The sequence below is a fragment of the Myotis nattereri genome (assembly GCF_964212035.1).
Source record: "Myotis nattereri genome assembly, chromosome: 7".
NCBI classification, from domain to species: Eukaryota; Metazoa; Chordata; class Mammalia; order Chiroptera; family Vespertilionidae; genus Myotis; species Myotis nattereri.
The window spans coordinates 26,630,106-26,649,050 of record NC_138082.1 but is presented as its reverse complement, the minus strand read 5'-3'; the positions used below and the strand labels follow the sequence as shown (position 1 = coordinate 26,649,050).

The 18,945-nt window shown below is 37.9% G+C and overlaps 1 protein-coding gene across 4 annotated transcripts in view; it reads left to right on the top strand.

The window, feature by feature from the left end:
- Positions 1–18,945, top strand: part of DOCK10 (dedicator of cytokinesis 10) — a 210,507-nt gene that overhangs the window by 76,223 nt on the left and 115,339 nt on the right. For 3 of the 4 annotated variants that reach the window (XM_081096072.1, XM_081096071.1, XM_081096070.1), the window contains exon 2: positions 17,314–17,433. In XM_081096072.1, coding sequence (XP_080952198.1) covers positions 17,314–17,433 — 120 coding nt within the window. Of the gene's footprint in view, positions 1–1,760; positions 2,016–17,313; positions 17,434–18,945 lie in introns of those variants that run through there. The other variant, XM_081096073.1, reaches the window with a different exon arrangement.

Below are 18,945 nucleotides of genomic sequence, written 5' to 3'. Positions count from 1 at the left end.
TGAGAGAGATGTGCTGGACACACCCTGGGGCCCTCTCACAGTCCCTCCCCAGCTGGCCAACCTCCCACATCCCTCCCCAGCCCCAATCGTGCACCAGTCGGGTCCCTCAGCCTGGCCTGCACCCTTTCACAATCCAGGACCCCTCAAAGGATGTCAGAAAGTTGATTTTGGCCCCATCCCACAGGCCAGGCTGAGGGACCCCACTGGTGCACAAATTCGTGCACCGGGCCTCTAGTATCATATAATGAAAAAAAAAAAGTAAATCTGAAAACTCGGTGTGTACTATAATATACCTGCTGATGGAACAAATGTGAAAGTTATTTAGAGGGTGAGATCTATTTAGGGTAAACACATACAGTGGAATTCCCACATATTGAATGACCATGGGTCAAAGTGGAATTCCTGGTTGCTTACTTGAGCCAGTTACAGATTAATGATATAGTTTACCCCTCCAGGTGTTTTTATAGCATCTTGCTATTTTTCTTATGGCTTTTGAAAGAGGCTTCCTCAGTCTCCATAGTTCGACAAGTAATGATCAGCATCTCTTTTTACTTGCCCCATGACAAGGTAGAGATGTCTGAGTTGCTCAAGTCTGAGATATATGTATGTGCTTCAGCTAAATCTAGTTATTATTGGAAAAGGGAATTTCCTGCATCAGTAAAAATGTATTTGAGATAAAGGGAAACTTTACTAAATAAGCCGATGACATCTATTTAAGGGCATGGCTGTTGGAAATAGCTGGTTAAGTGAGACCTTCTCTGAGGATCAGGGATTTTAGAACCAATCTTTTAAAGTTTAGTCAATCATTTCCTAGTTCTGTGGTCTCCAAATATTTATCTCATGCATCTCATAGGAAAATATTGACTATACTCCCATATTCTATGGTTATTTATACATTATATAGTTCTTATCATAACTAATATTTCAAAACACAATATGCATACAGGACAAGATTCATTGTTAAGCACAATCAATGTAAGTTCCCCATTTATTTTTTCATTAAACCTAATTATATACTATTCTAATCACTGAAGGACACAGTGAATGAGGCAGATGAAACTCCCACTTTCATGGAGTATAGAGTCTAGTAGAAGACAGACCATAATTTGAATAATAAGTAAAATGTACAGCAGTGTGGCATGCTACTAAGTGCTATGAAGAAAAATAAAACAGGAAGGAACATTCTGGTGGGTTTGAGGGAAGAGTTGCCCTTTAGCACAACCTCAGAGAAAATAAGCAAAACTCTAAAGATTAGGGAATTAGCTATTTGAACCTTTGTGACCATTTGGCATAGAAAATCAAGGCGTCCAAGTCAATTTTCTTTATTTAGATCAACAATATAAATAGAATTCTAATATTTTCTTGTTCCCTAATTGTCTTGGGCAACCCTCTAGGAAAACCACTAATTTAACTACATTTTCATGAGCAACTGCCTTAAACATATGTCTCAGACCTCAGGCATGTTATTATAATTTATCTTTGGATCTAGCCAGACTGATAAAGTTTGGATGGCCATTTAAGTGGCAGACATAGACCCTTACAGTAAATTAGCTCTTTGATTCAATCTTGATTTGGTTCCATGGGTGGACTTACATCTTATGGTTTATTTTGCTATGAGCGATTCTCTTAGATGTCCAAAGTCCCCCTGTGTTGTTGTCTTGCTCTAAAGCAGGTGACGAAGGAGAATACTTGCAAAGAAGCCTATCTGAACAGCTGGTAGTTAGTTACTTACAGGAAGCGGTAACTTGTCGGTTTTCTTTTCCTTTCGGGTGAGTTATGTTAATGTAGCATGAGCATTTCCCTTTTTATCAGAGAAGAAAGAATCGTTAGGCCTGGTAAGGCTTCAGAAGGAAGAGGTTTGACAAAATTGACATTTTTAAATATTTTGCGAATCAAATGACAGCAATACAATGAGCTTCCGAGCAAAAGTTTTCAAACGGGAGCCCAGTGAATTTTGGAAGAAGAGGCGAACAGTGAGAAGAGTAAATCAAGAAGAAATCCACAGACTTGGTTCCGTAGGTATCCAAATGTCGGTGTTTGCTTTTTGGCTTTATTTCAGTACTTTAAAAAAATTAAGATTAACTCTGGGGTGGTATTCTAATAAAAGTTGTGGGCAAAGTCCTAGACACAACCAATTTTTCAGCTTGGCTCTTAAATATCCTCTTATCATCAGCATTATTTTAAAACATATTGATAGACAATTTAAGTAGCTAAGATATTATTAGACTATTTGGAATATTGGAATTACCCCCGTTAATATTTTAAAACATATTGATAGAGGATTTAAATAGTTAAAATATTACTAGAAAATTGTCTTTTTAAAAAGCCTACCAGTGCCTCAGTGAAGAAACCAGTTGATCACTTGTACATAGTTGTGTTTTTAAAAAATACTACTGCTGTTTTTTTTATCACATACCACTCATTATTTGTTTTAGAATTCTTAGAACAATGCGAAAGATGAAAGAAAATGTAAATAAGTATTTGATTACATGAGTCAGGGAAGAGAGTAGAAATTGGTAGGTTTTAAAAGTTCAAAAGATGTGGTTTGCTTACTGTTAAAATGTTTCTGCCTTTTTATTGTCTGTAAACAAAATGAGGGCTCCGGAAATGTGTATTTATTACAGAATTCAAGATGCCTATCTGTTAGAACAATCTGCAGCTAAGTATTGGAGGCCTACAGTGAACCACGTGTAATGTGAAGGGCTCACTGTAGATGATAAATGGCTGCAACAACATGATTGGGAATTCTTTCTACAGAAACGTTCATTCTATGGGGGGTTCAAATTTTGCCTCCTTTCTTCACCGGAGCATTGCTGTTATTTGGGGTCTGAGATTTCTTTGTTGTGCCAGGCTATCTGCATTGTATGATATTTAGTAACATCCCTGGCCTCCACCCACTAGATGCTTAGTGGCAAACTCTCCCCAGTTGTGACAAAAAGGTCTCTAATATTTCCAGATGTCCCCTGGGGCGGGGAGAGTGATGTCCCCAGTTGAGGGCCACTAGGGGTAAATATACTTTTTGTTCATATAAGCATCTAGAAACAGAGCAGCTTTTTAAAAAAATTGTGTAAATGATAATATAATGATTCTTTGTGAATAGTCATTTAAATGAATAATCAAACTAATGAATAGTCAGCCCTTGACAGGCTGAAACCAGGAACCAGAATACCACATCTTAAGTAACAGTGGTTCTCTTTATACTCACCATCTATATTATGGCAATATAACGTGGATAGAATTTACCAGACTGGCGGCTCATAGGATTGGTGCTGTGTTGTTGTTTGGTTGGTTCCTCGGTCATTATCTCAGTACTAAATGTCTTTCATTAGGAAACACAGGCAAGTGAGCCCCTTGACCTTTATCGAATGGGATACACCTAGGTCTTTCCATGCAGCATTTCACAACTGTAATATTTAGGGTCCTGAACCTAACCTCTTGGTCTCCATTGGCCCGAAATGAGTGCCCAGTTGTGTCTTCTCTCCTGGCTCCCTAAGAGCTTCATCAGTTGTTTACCACTAGCCTGTTAAAAAGGATAAGTATTTGAAAAACTTATTTGGTTTGAGATCATTTAACCTTTAGACCAGTCTGGAAAAAAACACCATAATTTCCTCATTGCCTTTCAGTGGAATTTAGAAGTTCTCTGGGTTATGTCACCGTGAGATTTACTTCTTCTTGTGTTCACTAAAAAACAGCACACAAGAGAGGAACAGGCCCATCTCATACAGACCGTATATACAGTTTGGCAACAGGACAGTCCCTGGTGTCTCCCCGTATAATGAAGCTAATCACTCTATGAATTATCTTAATTGAATTTGAAGGTATTGCTACTAAGCACTAGGGGAGAAGCAGCCAGTAAGGGCTGTGTTTTTCCACAGCATTCAGTAGCAATGCATTCACATTTAATTAAGATCATTCATACAGTGATTAGCTTTCTTCTGTGGAAGGCACTGGGGACTTTCCTACTGCTGTTGCCTGCTTGGAGTCTTCGTAAGATAGGCCTATCTCCTTTCACAGGTTGTCTCTTCTGTAGAGTAAGGGATTGCTCAATACATCCGAAGTATTATCCTGAGATGTGGGTTTCACTTCAAAAAAAAAAAAAAAAAGTTAATCCAAGAAAGTGAAACGTGTCATTGGAGCCCTAGGGGGTAATTCTATCTCACCTTCTCGCCTACCATTTAGATGACCTTGTGCAGATTACTTAATGTCACTCTGAGCCTCAGTTTCCTCTTCCATAAAGTGTTCATAACAGCACCTGCCCTATTTTAAGATTACTTACTGGAATTCAAGTTGATCTTGTGCATTCTGAACATGATTTGAACACTACAAAAGTTCTAAGTGTTAGGTAGTGTTAATAGAGCCAAGTAGAATATTTATGTTTTCAAGACAAGGGAAGAGGGATATAATTATAGTGAGATTGCCTTTTCAGTGACTGCAACAAATGAAGCCAATGGGAAGTGACACCTTCTCCTTGGAACCTTTTTCAGTGACAGGGCTACCGAGTAGACATAATTCTGAATTGCATCAAGCTGAGTGTTCAGGGTCCTAGGCTGCTCTGTGTTGATGGGATTTGCCTTATAAATACCATGTTTTTTTCTGCCCCCACCTAAGCCCAGCTGAGCTAAAACCCACTCAAAGCCCTTTTGGAATTTCCACAACACAAGCATCTAAACTTTCTAAAGGCTACACCAACATCCTTAGACTAGCTTCAGAGACAACTTGATAGGTGATAATGAAAAAGCAATTCAAGTGACCAAATGACCAACAAAGGAAGATGAGGCTTAAAGTTTGTTTAGAGAGTAAAATAATAAATTCTTTTGAATTTTTGGATGTACTCCTTCATTGTAGTGAAAAAAGAAATAATGATTCCTGGAGATGACTATTATAGATGATCTGTTTTTATAATGATCATGTGAATTTTGAACTCTACAAATGATTTCTTGCAAAAAGATAATTTAAAAATGGTTTACTTTCTTAGTAATCTAGAATGTTTAACTAGATGTTTGTGACTTCCTGAAGGGTATACAATTCAAACTTGATACTCTCTTGATCTAGATTGACAATTTTGTCTATTCTGTTTTCTACAAATGCTTTTGAAGCTGTTTGTTAAACTGTATTGTAAATTTTAATTGCTTTGGAAGTTTCACTTATGAATCCAATTTTCAAGTGTATTGTCTAAGAAATGCCTTTGGAACTTTAATTCACTTATCACAGAGTGCAGCTGCATTATAAGAAAAGTTCAAGGAAAATGAAATGTGTTAGATCAAGTAGGACAACTTCTCTTAAATTTTGACATATATGTAGTGTTCTATAGTTGGAGGTTTTAGCTTTTTAACTGTCTTTTTTTTTTAATTCAAATAATTTAGAATGACCTCTGGTACACAGGAAGTCAATAAGAATGATAGTTTCCTTCCTATGTTGCAAGTCTTAATTTGGAAAGATTAACTACATGATTAAGTTGAATTATTTTATCAATCATCTGTACAATCAAAAAGATGAAAAATTTATTTAAACAACTGTGTTTGATATTTTTAAGTGTTGTTTTTTTTTCCTGGCTCATAGGTCTTAAATCTGCAGGCCTTGAAAAATTTGAAAATTTTGCAATATGCATGAAAATTCTTGCTTCCCTCTTTAGTAACAGCCTATTGGCACTTTAATAGAAAATTGAAAACTATAGGTAGGGGGTCTGATCTGAATGTCTTTACCATATATCTCATATACATCATTTTATAATATGTATCTTTCAAGTCTATTTTTTAAATATATTTTTATTGATTTCAGAGAGGAAAAGAGAGGGAGAGAGAACTAGAAACATCAATGATAAGAGAGAATCATTGATTGGCTGCCTCCTGCACACCCGCCACTGGGGGTCAAGCCCTCAACCTGGGCATGTGCCCTGACCAGGAATCGAACACATGACCTCCTGGTTCATGGGTGGATGCTCAACCACTGAGCTGTGCGGGCCTAGCTCAAGTCTATTTTTTATCCTTTATTCTTCCTTGTTAATGGGAACAAGCCTCTCTCCCTAGTCATCTGGGCTTCCTTTCTTTACTGTTTGTTTATACGAACATTCTCAATTACTTATTTAGGCTATTTTATAATGAGCCTGTGAGCTGACAGGAAAGGGTCCCAGGATGGCTGCTGCAGGAAACAATGAAATGAGACTGAATGAGGCTTGAAACAGTGGAAATTAGGGATGAAAGCTACAAATGAACAGGTTGGAAAATGCAAAGAAGCAGGAGTAATGGGAGGGGTCAAATTCAATCTGAACCACGGAAAGGGAGAAATGTAAACTGAAACTTTATCTGGCCTAAGAGTTGAGGCCCCATCAGAGGGCTCAGGGTAAGGCAAGAGGGAGGAGCCAGCTCAGGTGCCAGGTAGCTGCAGAGAAAGGATGCTTTCCAAATGAACTCAGGAGAGGTACCTGCAACTTAACCAAGAATGAATTCACTTTCCTCAAAAGTGACTGCTAAGAGAGGAAGAAGAGATGAGCCAGGAGAGAAGAAGGTGGGGGGTAATTGCCATAGCAAGCAGAATTAACTCCATGAAGGTGCCCTTTACAACTATCTGAGCAGGAGGTCAACCATTTGTCAGAACAGGAAATGCCATAGTATACAAGAAGTAGTAACATCATGATCCCAACAACTCTTCCCCCCCCCCCCCCCAGATTGTGGCAGTGGTACAAAACTTTCTGAATTTACAGAATCCCTCTCAATTAGTGGCAATTTCCATTGTGGTTTTTGCCACAGACGTTATCTGACATTTACTATCTGATTCATTTTCTTGGTCCCCCTTACCCTCTTATATATACTTTTTGTTCTCTGTACTTAGCACTGCCTTCCCTGAAGTGACCAGGGACCTCATACCAGCCCCTAGATTTTTCATGTCCTTCCCTGTAGAACTCACAAAGGAAACAGGAATAGTCCTCAAAACTACCGCTCTGTTTCAGCATCTTCACTCAGGAAAATAAAAAAAAAGAAGCTTTGATGTTGTCTATTCCTGAAAGGACATGACCTTTGCTGGGGAGTGGAGTGGAGGAGTGGAGTGGACCACAGGCTTCCTGCTGAGCTGGGTTGAAATATCAGTTCTTCCATCAACTTGCTCAGCAAGTCCTCAGTATCCAAGTCTCTTCATCTGTAAAATAAAGCAATGATGATCTTTTCTGGGTTTGATATGATATGAGAAAGTCTTAAATACTTATCATGGTCCTTGCCATTTGATCATGATAGTAGTTGTAGAAAAATAATAATAATTATTAGCATATATGAGGTAAGTCAGAAAATGACAGTTTTCATTATTACTATTAGTATGAAAATGTTTTGTGTAATTATGTTACTTCTACAAGCAAACATACTTAAAAGATGAGTGTATTTTAATGTAACAAAAATAGCAAATCTGACTCTTACAATGAAAATGGCACAATAAAGGAAAAGGATTTGGGGCCAGCAATGGCTTAGAGATGCCTGGTTGATCATATACTCTAGGGGGCTGCCAGTACTTCCAATACAACCTAGCACCTCCTGGGAGAGAAAATTGTAGTATGCGGAATGTCAGCACTGAAAGTAAATATGGAAATAACCTTTTTATTGCCCCCCAATTATTCTGGTATCATAGGAGAGGGATAAGTTAGGCTTAGTGGTACATTAGAGATAGGGCTGCACTGAGTTTGCCACCTTAGGAAACCAAGCAGGTACTTAAGTCCCTCGTACCCAGGATGTGTGATGCCTGATGTATTTTTTATAGAATGACATGACATTGTAATTCATTAGCAATACATGAGTTTACTGAACCTAAATTCCTGAACTTGAAGGAGTCATCGGCTACGAGAGGTTCTCCTTTAAGACCATTCAAATCCAAATAAAGACAAGTTGAGGAGATAATAGTCCCATATTATAGGTGCTGTTCCTTGTATTATATTTTCTTAGATTTCTTTAGTTGCAAGCAGAAGAAACCCACTCAGGTAAATAAGCGCAGTCCAGATAAGAGAACAGAGGGAAGGTTGGAGAGACAGGCTGGGAAAGAATAGGGATGGACGTGGAACATCTTAGGGCAGTGGAAACGGGTGGTCTTGGTGTTAGGGACTAATGGACAATCATGTGGTGTTTTGGTATCTCTCCACTCAAGATCCAGAGTTCTAGAGGGAAGTGTTGAATGGGCCTCACTGGGGTCGCATGCCCTTGTCCACAGAAAAGCAGGACCCTTTTCATTGTCAGATGTTGCCAGACTGCTCCTTATGGGAATAGGGAGAGAATAAAGTCACCAGAAGGAAAGTAAATGCTAGTAGTAAATATATACATGCATACATAAATACATACATACATACATACATACAGGACAGATGTTAAATAGGCCCAAAGTCCACTATACATATTCAGTTTCAAGCAGCCAAAAGTAAGAAAGGAAATAAAAGAATGAGCTGACTCTCACTAGGGGAAGATTTCTTGAAAACATAGGTACCTGTTCCTGACATACCTGTTAACATTCATGTATGTGATATGTATGTTTTCGTATATATACATAACACTCCCCTCACACTTGACCTGTTAGTGAAAGTTTATTTGTGTGACTATTGATGCTAAAATAGTATCAGAGTTTGTGCCGGTGACAGCTTTCATCAGAGCCTTAATACAAATTAATCTAAAATTCCCAGCAGTTTGCTGCAAGGCATTAATTTCCCTGGTGTCAGGCAGACTTGTAATTGGGTTGTGATGTATTTTAAATGATATCTATTATCTTTCAAGTGTTTCTAGAAAACTAAATGAGACATACAATTTGATTTGGATATTCTTGGATTTTCTAGTTCTTTATAAGTACTGGTATTAGATGAAAAAGTAGCCATTTTTACTTGCTTTTTATTATAATTTACAATAATGTAACACATGAATATTGATGTGCTCTTCAAAGATATACATGGTCAGATTTCCTTAAAAAAAAAAAAAAAAAAAAAAGATTCCAAGGTCTGAATTCAACTTGAAAGTATGTCTTTTATTATAGATTCTATAAGCTTGTTGGTCACCTTGGTTTTCCTATGAAATTGAGGGTTAACAAAATAGACTATTCTGATTTTTCTATCTACCATGTTTATGTTGAGTATGATGATTAATCTTTTTTTATATATTTGCAAAGAGATTTATAATTTACCAAGTTTAACTGGGTTTATTTTACTGAAATGGACTAAGAAATCAACTACTGGTTGATTTCTCCACTACTGGTTGATTTCTTCTGAGATCTGTGTCCTTTTTTTTGTTACTAAGGGAACCATGTCCAAATTCGGCTTAAATCTGAGCTGTCCCAGCTGTGGAATTCCTAACTTTGATTTAGCTAGTGTTTTTCCATTCTCACGAAACTCAGTTGGTCAAAAAAGAGAGAAGGTTACAGGGTCAACATAAGATGGCTTATTCTTTACTTAATCATTTCCTTTTTGGTAAGAAAAGCTAGTCTTGTTTTCTGAAGCGCCAACATTTGAGAAGTTGTCCAGTGGAACTCCCGTTGATGAAAGGCTGAACTGAATCTGTCACATGACCACAGGCTGACAGCTGTGGCAGTGAATCCAGCTGCATGGTCTCTCTCCAATTTTCTCATTTGTTTTAAGCACAAATAGTGTGGAAGTTGGTTCTGTTTCAACTGCATTAAGGCCAAAGGGGCCTGGATTAAATTAAGGTCTAAAAAATCCATGTGTCATTTAGATCTTTTATTTCCTCTAAGAAAATTAATTAGTTATCTTGATAATGGAGAAATTAGTTACCAGCTGTATTGTTTCGAATATGTTTTAGAGATCTCAAGATTGGAATTCTTTTTAGGGTCTCTCTCTAAAGACCCCCCAACCCCTAGATCCCTATTCTTAGCTATTTGCTTGTCTGTGTGCCCAGATGTCAAGAGGATATTTAAAGAATTCACATGGTAGAGCCTACTGTATTGGTCCTATGGTAATTAATTTTATTGGTTTGTTTTTCTGAGTCATTAGCCAGGATGCAAAATTTTGTAAGATGAAGAAAGCATCTCAGATACAGGATTAATTCTGTTATGATACTCAAATTAGAATAAAGTTTCAGATATCCGAAAATGGCAAGGGTGATTAAGGAAGTCCAAATTGACATCACAGGATACATTGCATGTTGAAGAAAAACATAAAACTTCTCAAAAACAGGAAAAAAATATCTTTTCATAATAAATGTTTCTTGAAAGATCAGATTTTCTGAAAAGGAGAGCAACGAGTACAGATTAACAAATTAAAATGACCTTGCTCCCTAATTACACTTAAAATTTAGAACACAAACATATGGGCCCCAAACACAAGGGATTTGCATTCCTTAGCACATCAAACCATTTCCCTGATTAGTCCTTAGTGATCCTGTTAACCTGTCCTAACAAATTTGACCTCCATGTGTGTAGGTAAGCGCTACAGAAACAAATTCTAAGTATCTACAACTTGACTGTTATCTAGATACTTACATTTTCACAACTAATACATTTAATATTAAACCAATGCTAAATTTAATCTTTTTTTGAATCTAGAGGTGTAAATACTTAAAAATATTACTAGGCTGTTTCTCAAGGGAAAAAAAAGGAGAATTTCAAAATCACTTTCTTCTTTCTACCTGTGGGGGACAGAGCAGCCCCAACCTGATTCAGGAGATCCATGGAGGAGCCACTGACCTTTTATCTTTTACTAGAGGCCCAGTGTACGGATTCATGCACATTGAAAGGAAATTAATTAGAATAAATATTTTAGAGGCTGGGGAGGGATCATGGCAGGGCTCCAGAGCATGTTTGTCCCGTCTCACCTGGCCCATCTCACCCAGTCCCAATCGCTGGACCCCAGTAGCAAGCTAACCTACCAGTCAAAGTATCTGCCCCCCTGGTAGTCATTGCATGTCATAGCAACTGGTCAAATAATTGGATACTTAGCATATTAGACTTTTATTCTGTAGGATTTTTTTAATTTCAGTGCTTTTCCTTTTGTTATCATCTTGCCTCCACAGAATCATTAGTTAATAAAATTTGTTTGTTTAAGTGAAATTTAGATGAAAACTATATACGCATGGAGCATAATTCTTAGTACATAAAGAATTTAGTGTAATTAGTTCAATTGGCTGGTTAATTTTGACTTAGTTTTGGTGTATGCTTTGGGGTAAAACATGTGAGGTGCTTTCAATTATTTTCAAATAAAGGCAAATCTATATTTGCCTGGCATGTATTTGATGGTTCACATACTCCATCTCCTTAATCCTTATAACAGCACTACCATGAGCAGCAAATTGACCCTTGACTCATTGGACTCAACCTAAGTCCAATTTAAATGGCTTGTCCAAATTATGCAGCTGGTAGGTAAAAGACCCTAACTTCCAAATACAGATTCTGACTTGGAATCCTCTGTGACAGTGACTGGTACACAGAGGTGTTTAAGTGATTTACCAGATTGTTATGGTACCCTACAGAGCTCAAAATACTTTAGTAAATACATTGCTAATTGTTCTTCCCCTTTTTGCTGACGTTAGTTTCTAGTGCACATACATAATCTGTAATTTTTCCCCAGTCTCCTTCCCCTGGTGTTTATGGATCTTTTTTAAAAAATTACTTGATGATATTAGTGGTTGAACTTCTATGTAAAGTCCCCACTGGGATTTTCTAGGTTCCCTCTCTGGTGGATTTGCAAAGGGTAAACAATTTTACAATGATTCAATGATTCCCCAGTGTTTCCATGAAGGCATGATAACTTGAAAGACAAAGTTCATTTTTTTGCCATGATGAAAGCAATCCATGTTCATTTTAGAAAATGTGAAAATTCAAATTAGCAAAATCCTAAATGTCATCATCCCATCGGAATATAATAACTGATAATATTTGGATCTATATCTCTAATCTTTTTTCTTTAAGTTTTTAAAATCTTGCACAGTTATTCCAGTGTGCAATATTTATTTCCACTTTTACTTAACAATAATACATAAGCAATTTTGCTTGTTATTACAAACTTCAAAAACTCAGTTTTAATGGTCATGTATTATTTCTTAGAAAGGATGTACCATAATTTCCTAACCATTCCTTATCCTTGATAATTTATTGTTTCCCATTTATCTGACCATGTCCTTCATTCTACCCCTTATAGATCTAGGTATTCCAGATTCAAACTCTAATGTCACAATATGTGTGAATCTAGAAAAACAGTGTCAAGATGAACTTGACTTTCTTACCTTCTGAGGTAGTGCCCTCTTGTTATCTTTTCTTTTGTAGCAATGCTTGCCACCTTGATCAAGAACCCCAACCTCCTCATGTTTTCCCACAAGAGCCACTCATAAAAATTTTGTGGGTCAATGAACTGTAATGCAGGGTGAAGAGTTACAAAGAGGAACCATTGCATGTACTATGAAATTACTTATTGCTTTAATCCAACCCCTACCCTATTTTCAGTGCTCTTCCCAGAGCCCATTGTAGCACTAAGTCTCTCCATGACACACAATTTTTTGAAAAATATAAACCACACATTTTTGAGCAGCAGTTATGGTGTCTTCACTTTTTGGATATAGTGCCTACCAGCCTGCCTGCCTTTCTTATCTATCTTGGATTAAGGTGAATATATTTTTCCCATCTTGTTACAAAGATAATGTTGCAAAGACAATTTTGTATAAATTTTGATTATATATGTGATTGTTTTGTTTTTTTTTAAAAGATTGTGTCCCAGAAGAGGAATTCCTGCTTGAAATGATATAAACTTATTAACTCAACAAATATTTATTGAGTGCCTACTCTTTGCTCTTTGTACACATTAAATTTACAATATAAGTGCTTTAAACCCATGGCTAGTGCAAATTTAAAACTTGGCACTTATGTGATGAGCACTGTGGATGTGGTACAGTTCTAAGACATACAAATATTACTCCATAACATTCATTCTAGAGTGCATGCTACACTCTCAGTTGCATCTCAATACAGAATAATCACACTCTTCCTTTCATTTTGGACTTTTCTACATCAGAGCTCCATAGTCCAGCTTATTTTTTTAGTTAGATCATATTTCTATTCTGGAGACAGGTCTAGGTTGATGATTTAATCACGTAATTGTTCAGTGTTACATACTTCAAATGCTTAGTCCTCAGCGTCATTTCACCCATTTGATATTTAATTACAATTATGAAAGCAATTCAGTTCTTTGTAATGGACACTATGTTCTTGCAATTGGAATCTTTAGCTAAGGCATAGACCAGCGACTACTCCAAACCAATTAAAGGGCTCTTGGCAGTACTGGCTGTTACGAAGATGGCAGGTTGACCAACTCTAGGACTTAGACATTGTGTTGGCAATCCATGAGACGTGAGGATTAAGTAGAAGGGAAGGGAGCATTTGTTTTGGTGACAGGATCCCATTCTTCTGCTGTGAAGTTGAATTGGAGGAGAGCTGTGGATTTGGGGAAGTGGAACAAACAAATCCCTTAACACTGTATAGGAAGAATAGTGCCTGTTACCCCTGTGGTGCAACACCAGCCCTGCTGCATAATAACAGTACTGGTGGGTGCCTTCTCCCAGCCTAGAGTGGTTTTAGAATAGCTGATGAAATTCATTACTCATTTGAGAGAAAGAGAGTGAGAATAAAAAGCACTATGAAAATCCAGTCCAATTCAGGGCAGTCTTGGCACATGCCTCCTCCCAGTTGGTGCATTTCCAGAAGAAAGAGGCACATTAAATTCTGGAGGGACAAACCCAACCGTTGTAAAGCTATAAATCAATGCTGCTCAGTCCCCAGCTTTACTCAGTGTCGCTGCAAGCAGCTGTAGTGAGAAATTAACTTATCCCACCATCCTTATATACAGCTGTCTCTTTGACTGAAGTATTGAACAAAACCGCCCTCCTGCACCAGAGAGGACTATGGGATCCATCCATAGCCTGGATTCTCACCATCACAGATCATAACGCATTCATGGCAAACACTGCCAGACCCCAGGCTCTAGATGCTATGAAATATATCATTGTTATTTGCATTTTAAACCTCATGTCCACCCGACCAGCATGGCCCAGTGGTTGAGTGTTGACGTATGAACCAGGAGGTCACAGTTCGATTCCCAGTCAGGGCACATGCCCAGGTTGTGGACTTGATCCCCAGTGTGGGGTGTGCAGGAGGCAGCTAATCAGTGATTCTTTCTCATCATTGATGTTTCTATCTTTCCCTCTCCCTTCCTCTCTGAAATCAATAAAAATATATTTTAAAAAACACAAAAACCCTCATGTCCACAAAAATTATAATGCATTGAATATCCTGAAAATTACACATTGATTAACAAGTTCCTTGAAAAGATAGCACTCAACTAATATATCTCTGCCCAGAGGTTAAGACTGACTACATTAAATGAAGCAGATCTGCTAGGTTTTGTAACTTTGTGTCAAAATAACCTCAGTGCAGCATTTTAAACAGGAAAGTCTTAGTAAATGTCATTTATTGATTGACTGGTATGTCCTAGCCTGAAATGAATAAATGAAAATCTACCTTCCAATAGATGCTTACATCTATTGTAAGCTGTGCCTTTTATTGGGCATAACAAGGAGAGTTAAGGATTTAGTTTTTCTATGGTTTTATTGATAACCTATGACTTGCGAACTCTAATGTTTCTATTCTATGAATTTAGGTGGTGTTCACTTTAGGTGGAAGAGGTGCCCTAGTAAAATGTCTTCTTTGAAGGTCTGCTAGTCTGCAGCTTATTTATTAATGCTGTAGTTTGTAGCTGATGGGAGATGAAATTTAAAAGACAGTGCAAACAAGAATGTAGGAGGCCTCTTCAAACATCTTGATGCCATTTGCCTTTAAATCTATCAACTGCAACACACAAGGAGCCACATTCTCACATGGTGGTGTGAAGAAAAGAGAGAAGGAAAGTGCTAGTAGTTATGCCACCAGCTTATGAGACCAAAGGGCTCACACTTAAGCTGAAAACACAAGAAAGGAAAGAGACATAACCCACCAAATCTGTGACTGAGATAAGAACTGTCTGATGCTTTTACAATACATTCTATTTTATTTTCTGTGTTTAATATACCAAAACTATATTAGGGTGGGAAAGAGATTCTAGAGTAAGCCCGGTGTTTCAGACTTGAAGGCCTTGTGGGGCAGTTGGTAAAATCAATGTATGGTTTTGCAGGGTAAGAGGTAATAGAAAAGTACTATGGAAATCCATAGCTGAACTGGAGTGAAATACCACCCCTGAAAGGCATTCAAAGCCAACTAAAAATAAAGTGATGAACAAAAACAGATCTAGAGACAGAGAAGCATCGATCAGACCGTCAAATTTCAGAGGGAAGGTAGGGGAGGGTGGAAATAAGGGGGAGAGGTCAACCAAAGGACTTGTATGCGTGCATATAAGCCTAACCAATGGACACAGACACCAGGGGGTGAGGGCATGACTGGGGGGGGGGAATTTTGACACATATGTAATACCTTAATCAATAAATACAAAAAAAGAAAAAAGAAAGTGAAATAAATGTTTGCACCAAACCAAACATCTGGGATCTGCATGTCTCTTGAGCTATCATTTTGTAATCCTTAGAATTGACCTTTGACTGGGAAAATAGGAAATTGTAACTTAAAACAAGTCTAAATAAAATAATTTTTATTAAAAGATACTGATTTTAGGAAGATGTTGTTTTTAATTACTCTATTGGTGCCATAGTGTCTCTACTTCTTCTACTTCAAAATGTGACAAGTTTCACAGCTGTTTCACTCAGTAGATTATGTTGGGCAACTAAATTTCTTCTTTTCTTCAAATATTGCATGGAGTTCTGAATTTTATTTGCTACATCTAGCAATCTTACTTAAAGGGCCCTTTCCAGAGAAAATATTCACTTTACATTTTCCTCGATTTATTTAAGGATTTGTAAAATGGGTTTATTTTCCTTTTGTTTTATTTTGATGCAGAAAGTACATGGAAATCTTTATTATTGGCCCATTGTGTTACATTTTGTTTTGTTTCACTTTTTATATTTGGAAAATCATCAAAATAAACATTGACTGCTACTTTGAGGAGTGCATTCGAAATTATTAAAACGTCAATAAAGATTTCTGGGGCTTTAGCAGCAGAGATCTTTCAAAAAAGGCCTTAGAAATGGAAGCTAAATCTGTGTGCCTTGCAGACTGGGGAGGAGCGCGGGTAGTGGGAAACTGTTGATGTCATTGTCGTGAAAAAAAAAAAACCACAAATTTTATTTTCATTTACAAGATCACTTTAGCATACAAATTTCATGGTGACCACTCCAGCTTCCAAGCCTTAAAATAATCCAAACAGCCATTTCTTCTCAATTGTGTCAATATAAATGCTTCATTAAAGGGCCAAGGGAACTTAGCTGTGTCCTTGGTTTTATGTTCTGTGATGTGTTATTCTTTCTTTTGGGCTCCATCATTTAACACACCAACCCTATAATGAAACAATCACACCTTCTCCCACTAGCATTGTCTTTATCTTTCTGGTGCTATGAGCAGCTTATTTGAAGAAAGTGCCATTCTTTTCAGCCTAAGGATTTTTTCTTTTCATTTTATTTGTATTCATTTGTGAGGGGTGGGGGGAGGAGCAAGGGAGAGAGAGGGGGGTCTATTTGTTATTTCATTTATTCATGCATTGGTTGATTCTTGTATGTGCTCTGAACCGGGATTAAACCAGCAACCTTGGCCCATCAGGGCATTGCTCTAACCAATGAGCTACACCGCCAGGGCTTCAGCTTCACGTCTTCAATGCAGTGTGATTATACAGCTATTTTCAGACTCTTCTCCATTTTCACCACACTGTGTCCATAATAGTTATGTTGTTCATTTCTGTTAGAGAATCATCCAGCTTCTCTCTGTTGAGGCAAAAAGGCTCAGAGCCAAGCAATTAATTCTGACACAGGATCCATGCTTCAGTGACAACTAAGACAGCCTGTGATACTTTGATTGCTAGCAGGGAGCCAACATTTTGGAATACACTCAAGTAGACCTCACGAGGAAGTATCTAATTCAGCAAAAGTGATGATGATCATCACAATACTATAGCAAGTAACAGAAGACCTTTCTTCCCATTGACAAGGTAAAGTTTACGTAGAATTATAGTCTATGGGTGTGCTAGGACTCAGTGAACAGCTTGAATTACTGAATGAGATGTCACATATTTCAGGATCTTCTCCTATTATTTGAGATCTGGAAATAACAGTTATGTGGCTTTGCCCTAAATGCCTGGAGTCTCTGTGAAGCTATTGGAAGGTTGCACAATGTCAAAGCCTTGGTGATACTAAGACATGAAACCCAACCAGGCATTAAGAAGATTATATGTGTCAGTGGTTAATATTATGTTTTCTTTTTCTACAGCAAGAAAAACCCAGGCTTCCCGAGCCTTTGGATTATGAAACTATCATTGAAGAACTTGAAAAGACGTATCAGAATGATCCCCTTCGAGATCTCCTCTTCTTCCCCAGTGACGACTTCTCGGTGAGTGTGCTCCTTTCAAGCCATCTAAGTTCAGGATGGCCCGCAAGATGATTAGGGGGTGAGGGGAGTCCAGCCCTCCGTGTGGTCACCTTACATTACAGTCACTGCAGTGGTAGTCCACATCCAGCAATTTCCAGCGCCCAAGAACCTCGTACATTTGGAAGATGGGGGCTAAGTGACAGTGGCCACTTGGAACGGGAGCAGCACAGGGCACTGCCTGGGTCCAGCTAGTCTTGTATCTCTGCCAACGCATGGGTTTCAAACCACTGTCCTACCTGGCCTACTTCCCCCTGCAGACCATTTCTAACTAAAAGCTTCCAAGCAACTGTAATCAACTGATGACAAAGGGGGGACTCTCTTGGCACAAAGAGGCAATTCTTAGAAGTCACTCGTAATCTTGGGTGTCCTTTAATAAGGAAATGATAAGACCTGTGGGCAGAGAAAGATAGGCAGGTGCATCTTCATGGAGGGCTTTGTGATTTTGGATATGCCCTTTTTAGGACAATGTTCACTGGCACAGAGACTGCTCTTGGGATGGTAAACAGTTTAGAATGAATAAAAATGAAATGTGTTTTGGAGAGAAACACAGTGAAGTTATGGATGCACCCACGTGTCCTAACCAATCCATTTGTGGTCATTTTAAGCATTTAAAAATTGTTAGTGAATATCTAACTGTGAAACAGATCTTAATGGGCAGGTGGTAAATTTTCCTTCTTTCTCCTAAAAGAAAGGTACTCTCCAACATCATCAACATGAGCATTTTAAAGCAGATGTAAAGACAGCTCTGAGGTCATCCTGTTAGGTAACCATTGGACCTCAGAGCTCACATTTCCTCAAACAGCCTCAGACTTCCCTTCCCTCCCCTCCCCTATTTTGGGGGCAGGTCTGGCTTCTGGCTTCTAAAGGTTCATTGTTTTCACCTCCCTCCATGGCTCAATAAAAAAGAAGGTAATATGCAAGTTAACTTTCTATTCCAAGTACAAAGAAGAATGGAAGAAAGGTGATAAATTCGTAGGCAAGAAAAGGAAATTCTCCAATCTTTTTCAGATTTTTAAATGGCTCCCACATTTGACACACTTTAAGAGAAGCTTATCTCATGCAGAGATCTCATTTCTGTGGTTGGACCAGGCCACTGGGTCTTGATCTGCAAACACAGAGTTCACCCACGTTTTATTTTTAATTCCGTATCCTCATTTTCTTTCAGACTGAAGGCAAACTTAACAGCCTTTTTCTGTCAAACAACAACATATACATGAAAAAATAGCACCTCAAAACTTGGAAAACTTTTTCTTCCAGCTCTGTTGTTCAGAAATGTGTCAACAGCTACACCAAATTCCCCCAACTCAAGAAGAGAGTAGATGGCATGAAACATTTTCATTGAATTTGACTTCATTTTTTGGTATCTTTCACACTCACTTAAGTTAAGGATGATCTGAATATGGTATGATCTTTGCTGTCCTATGTAAACAGAGCACATAATACATACTTTTTTCTTTTCCCGAGGTGACCATT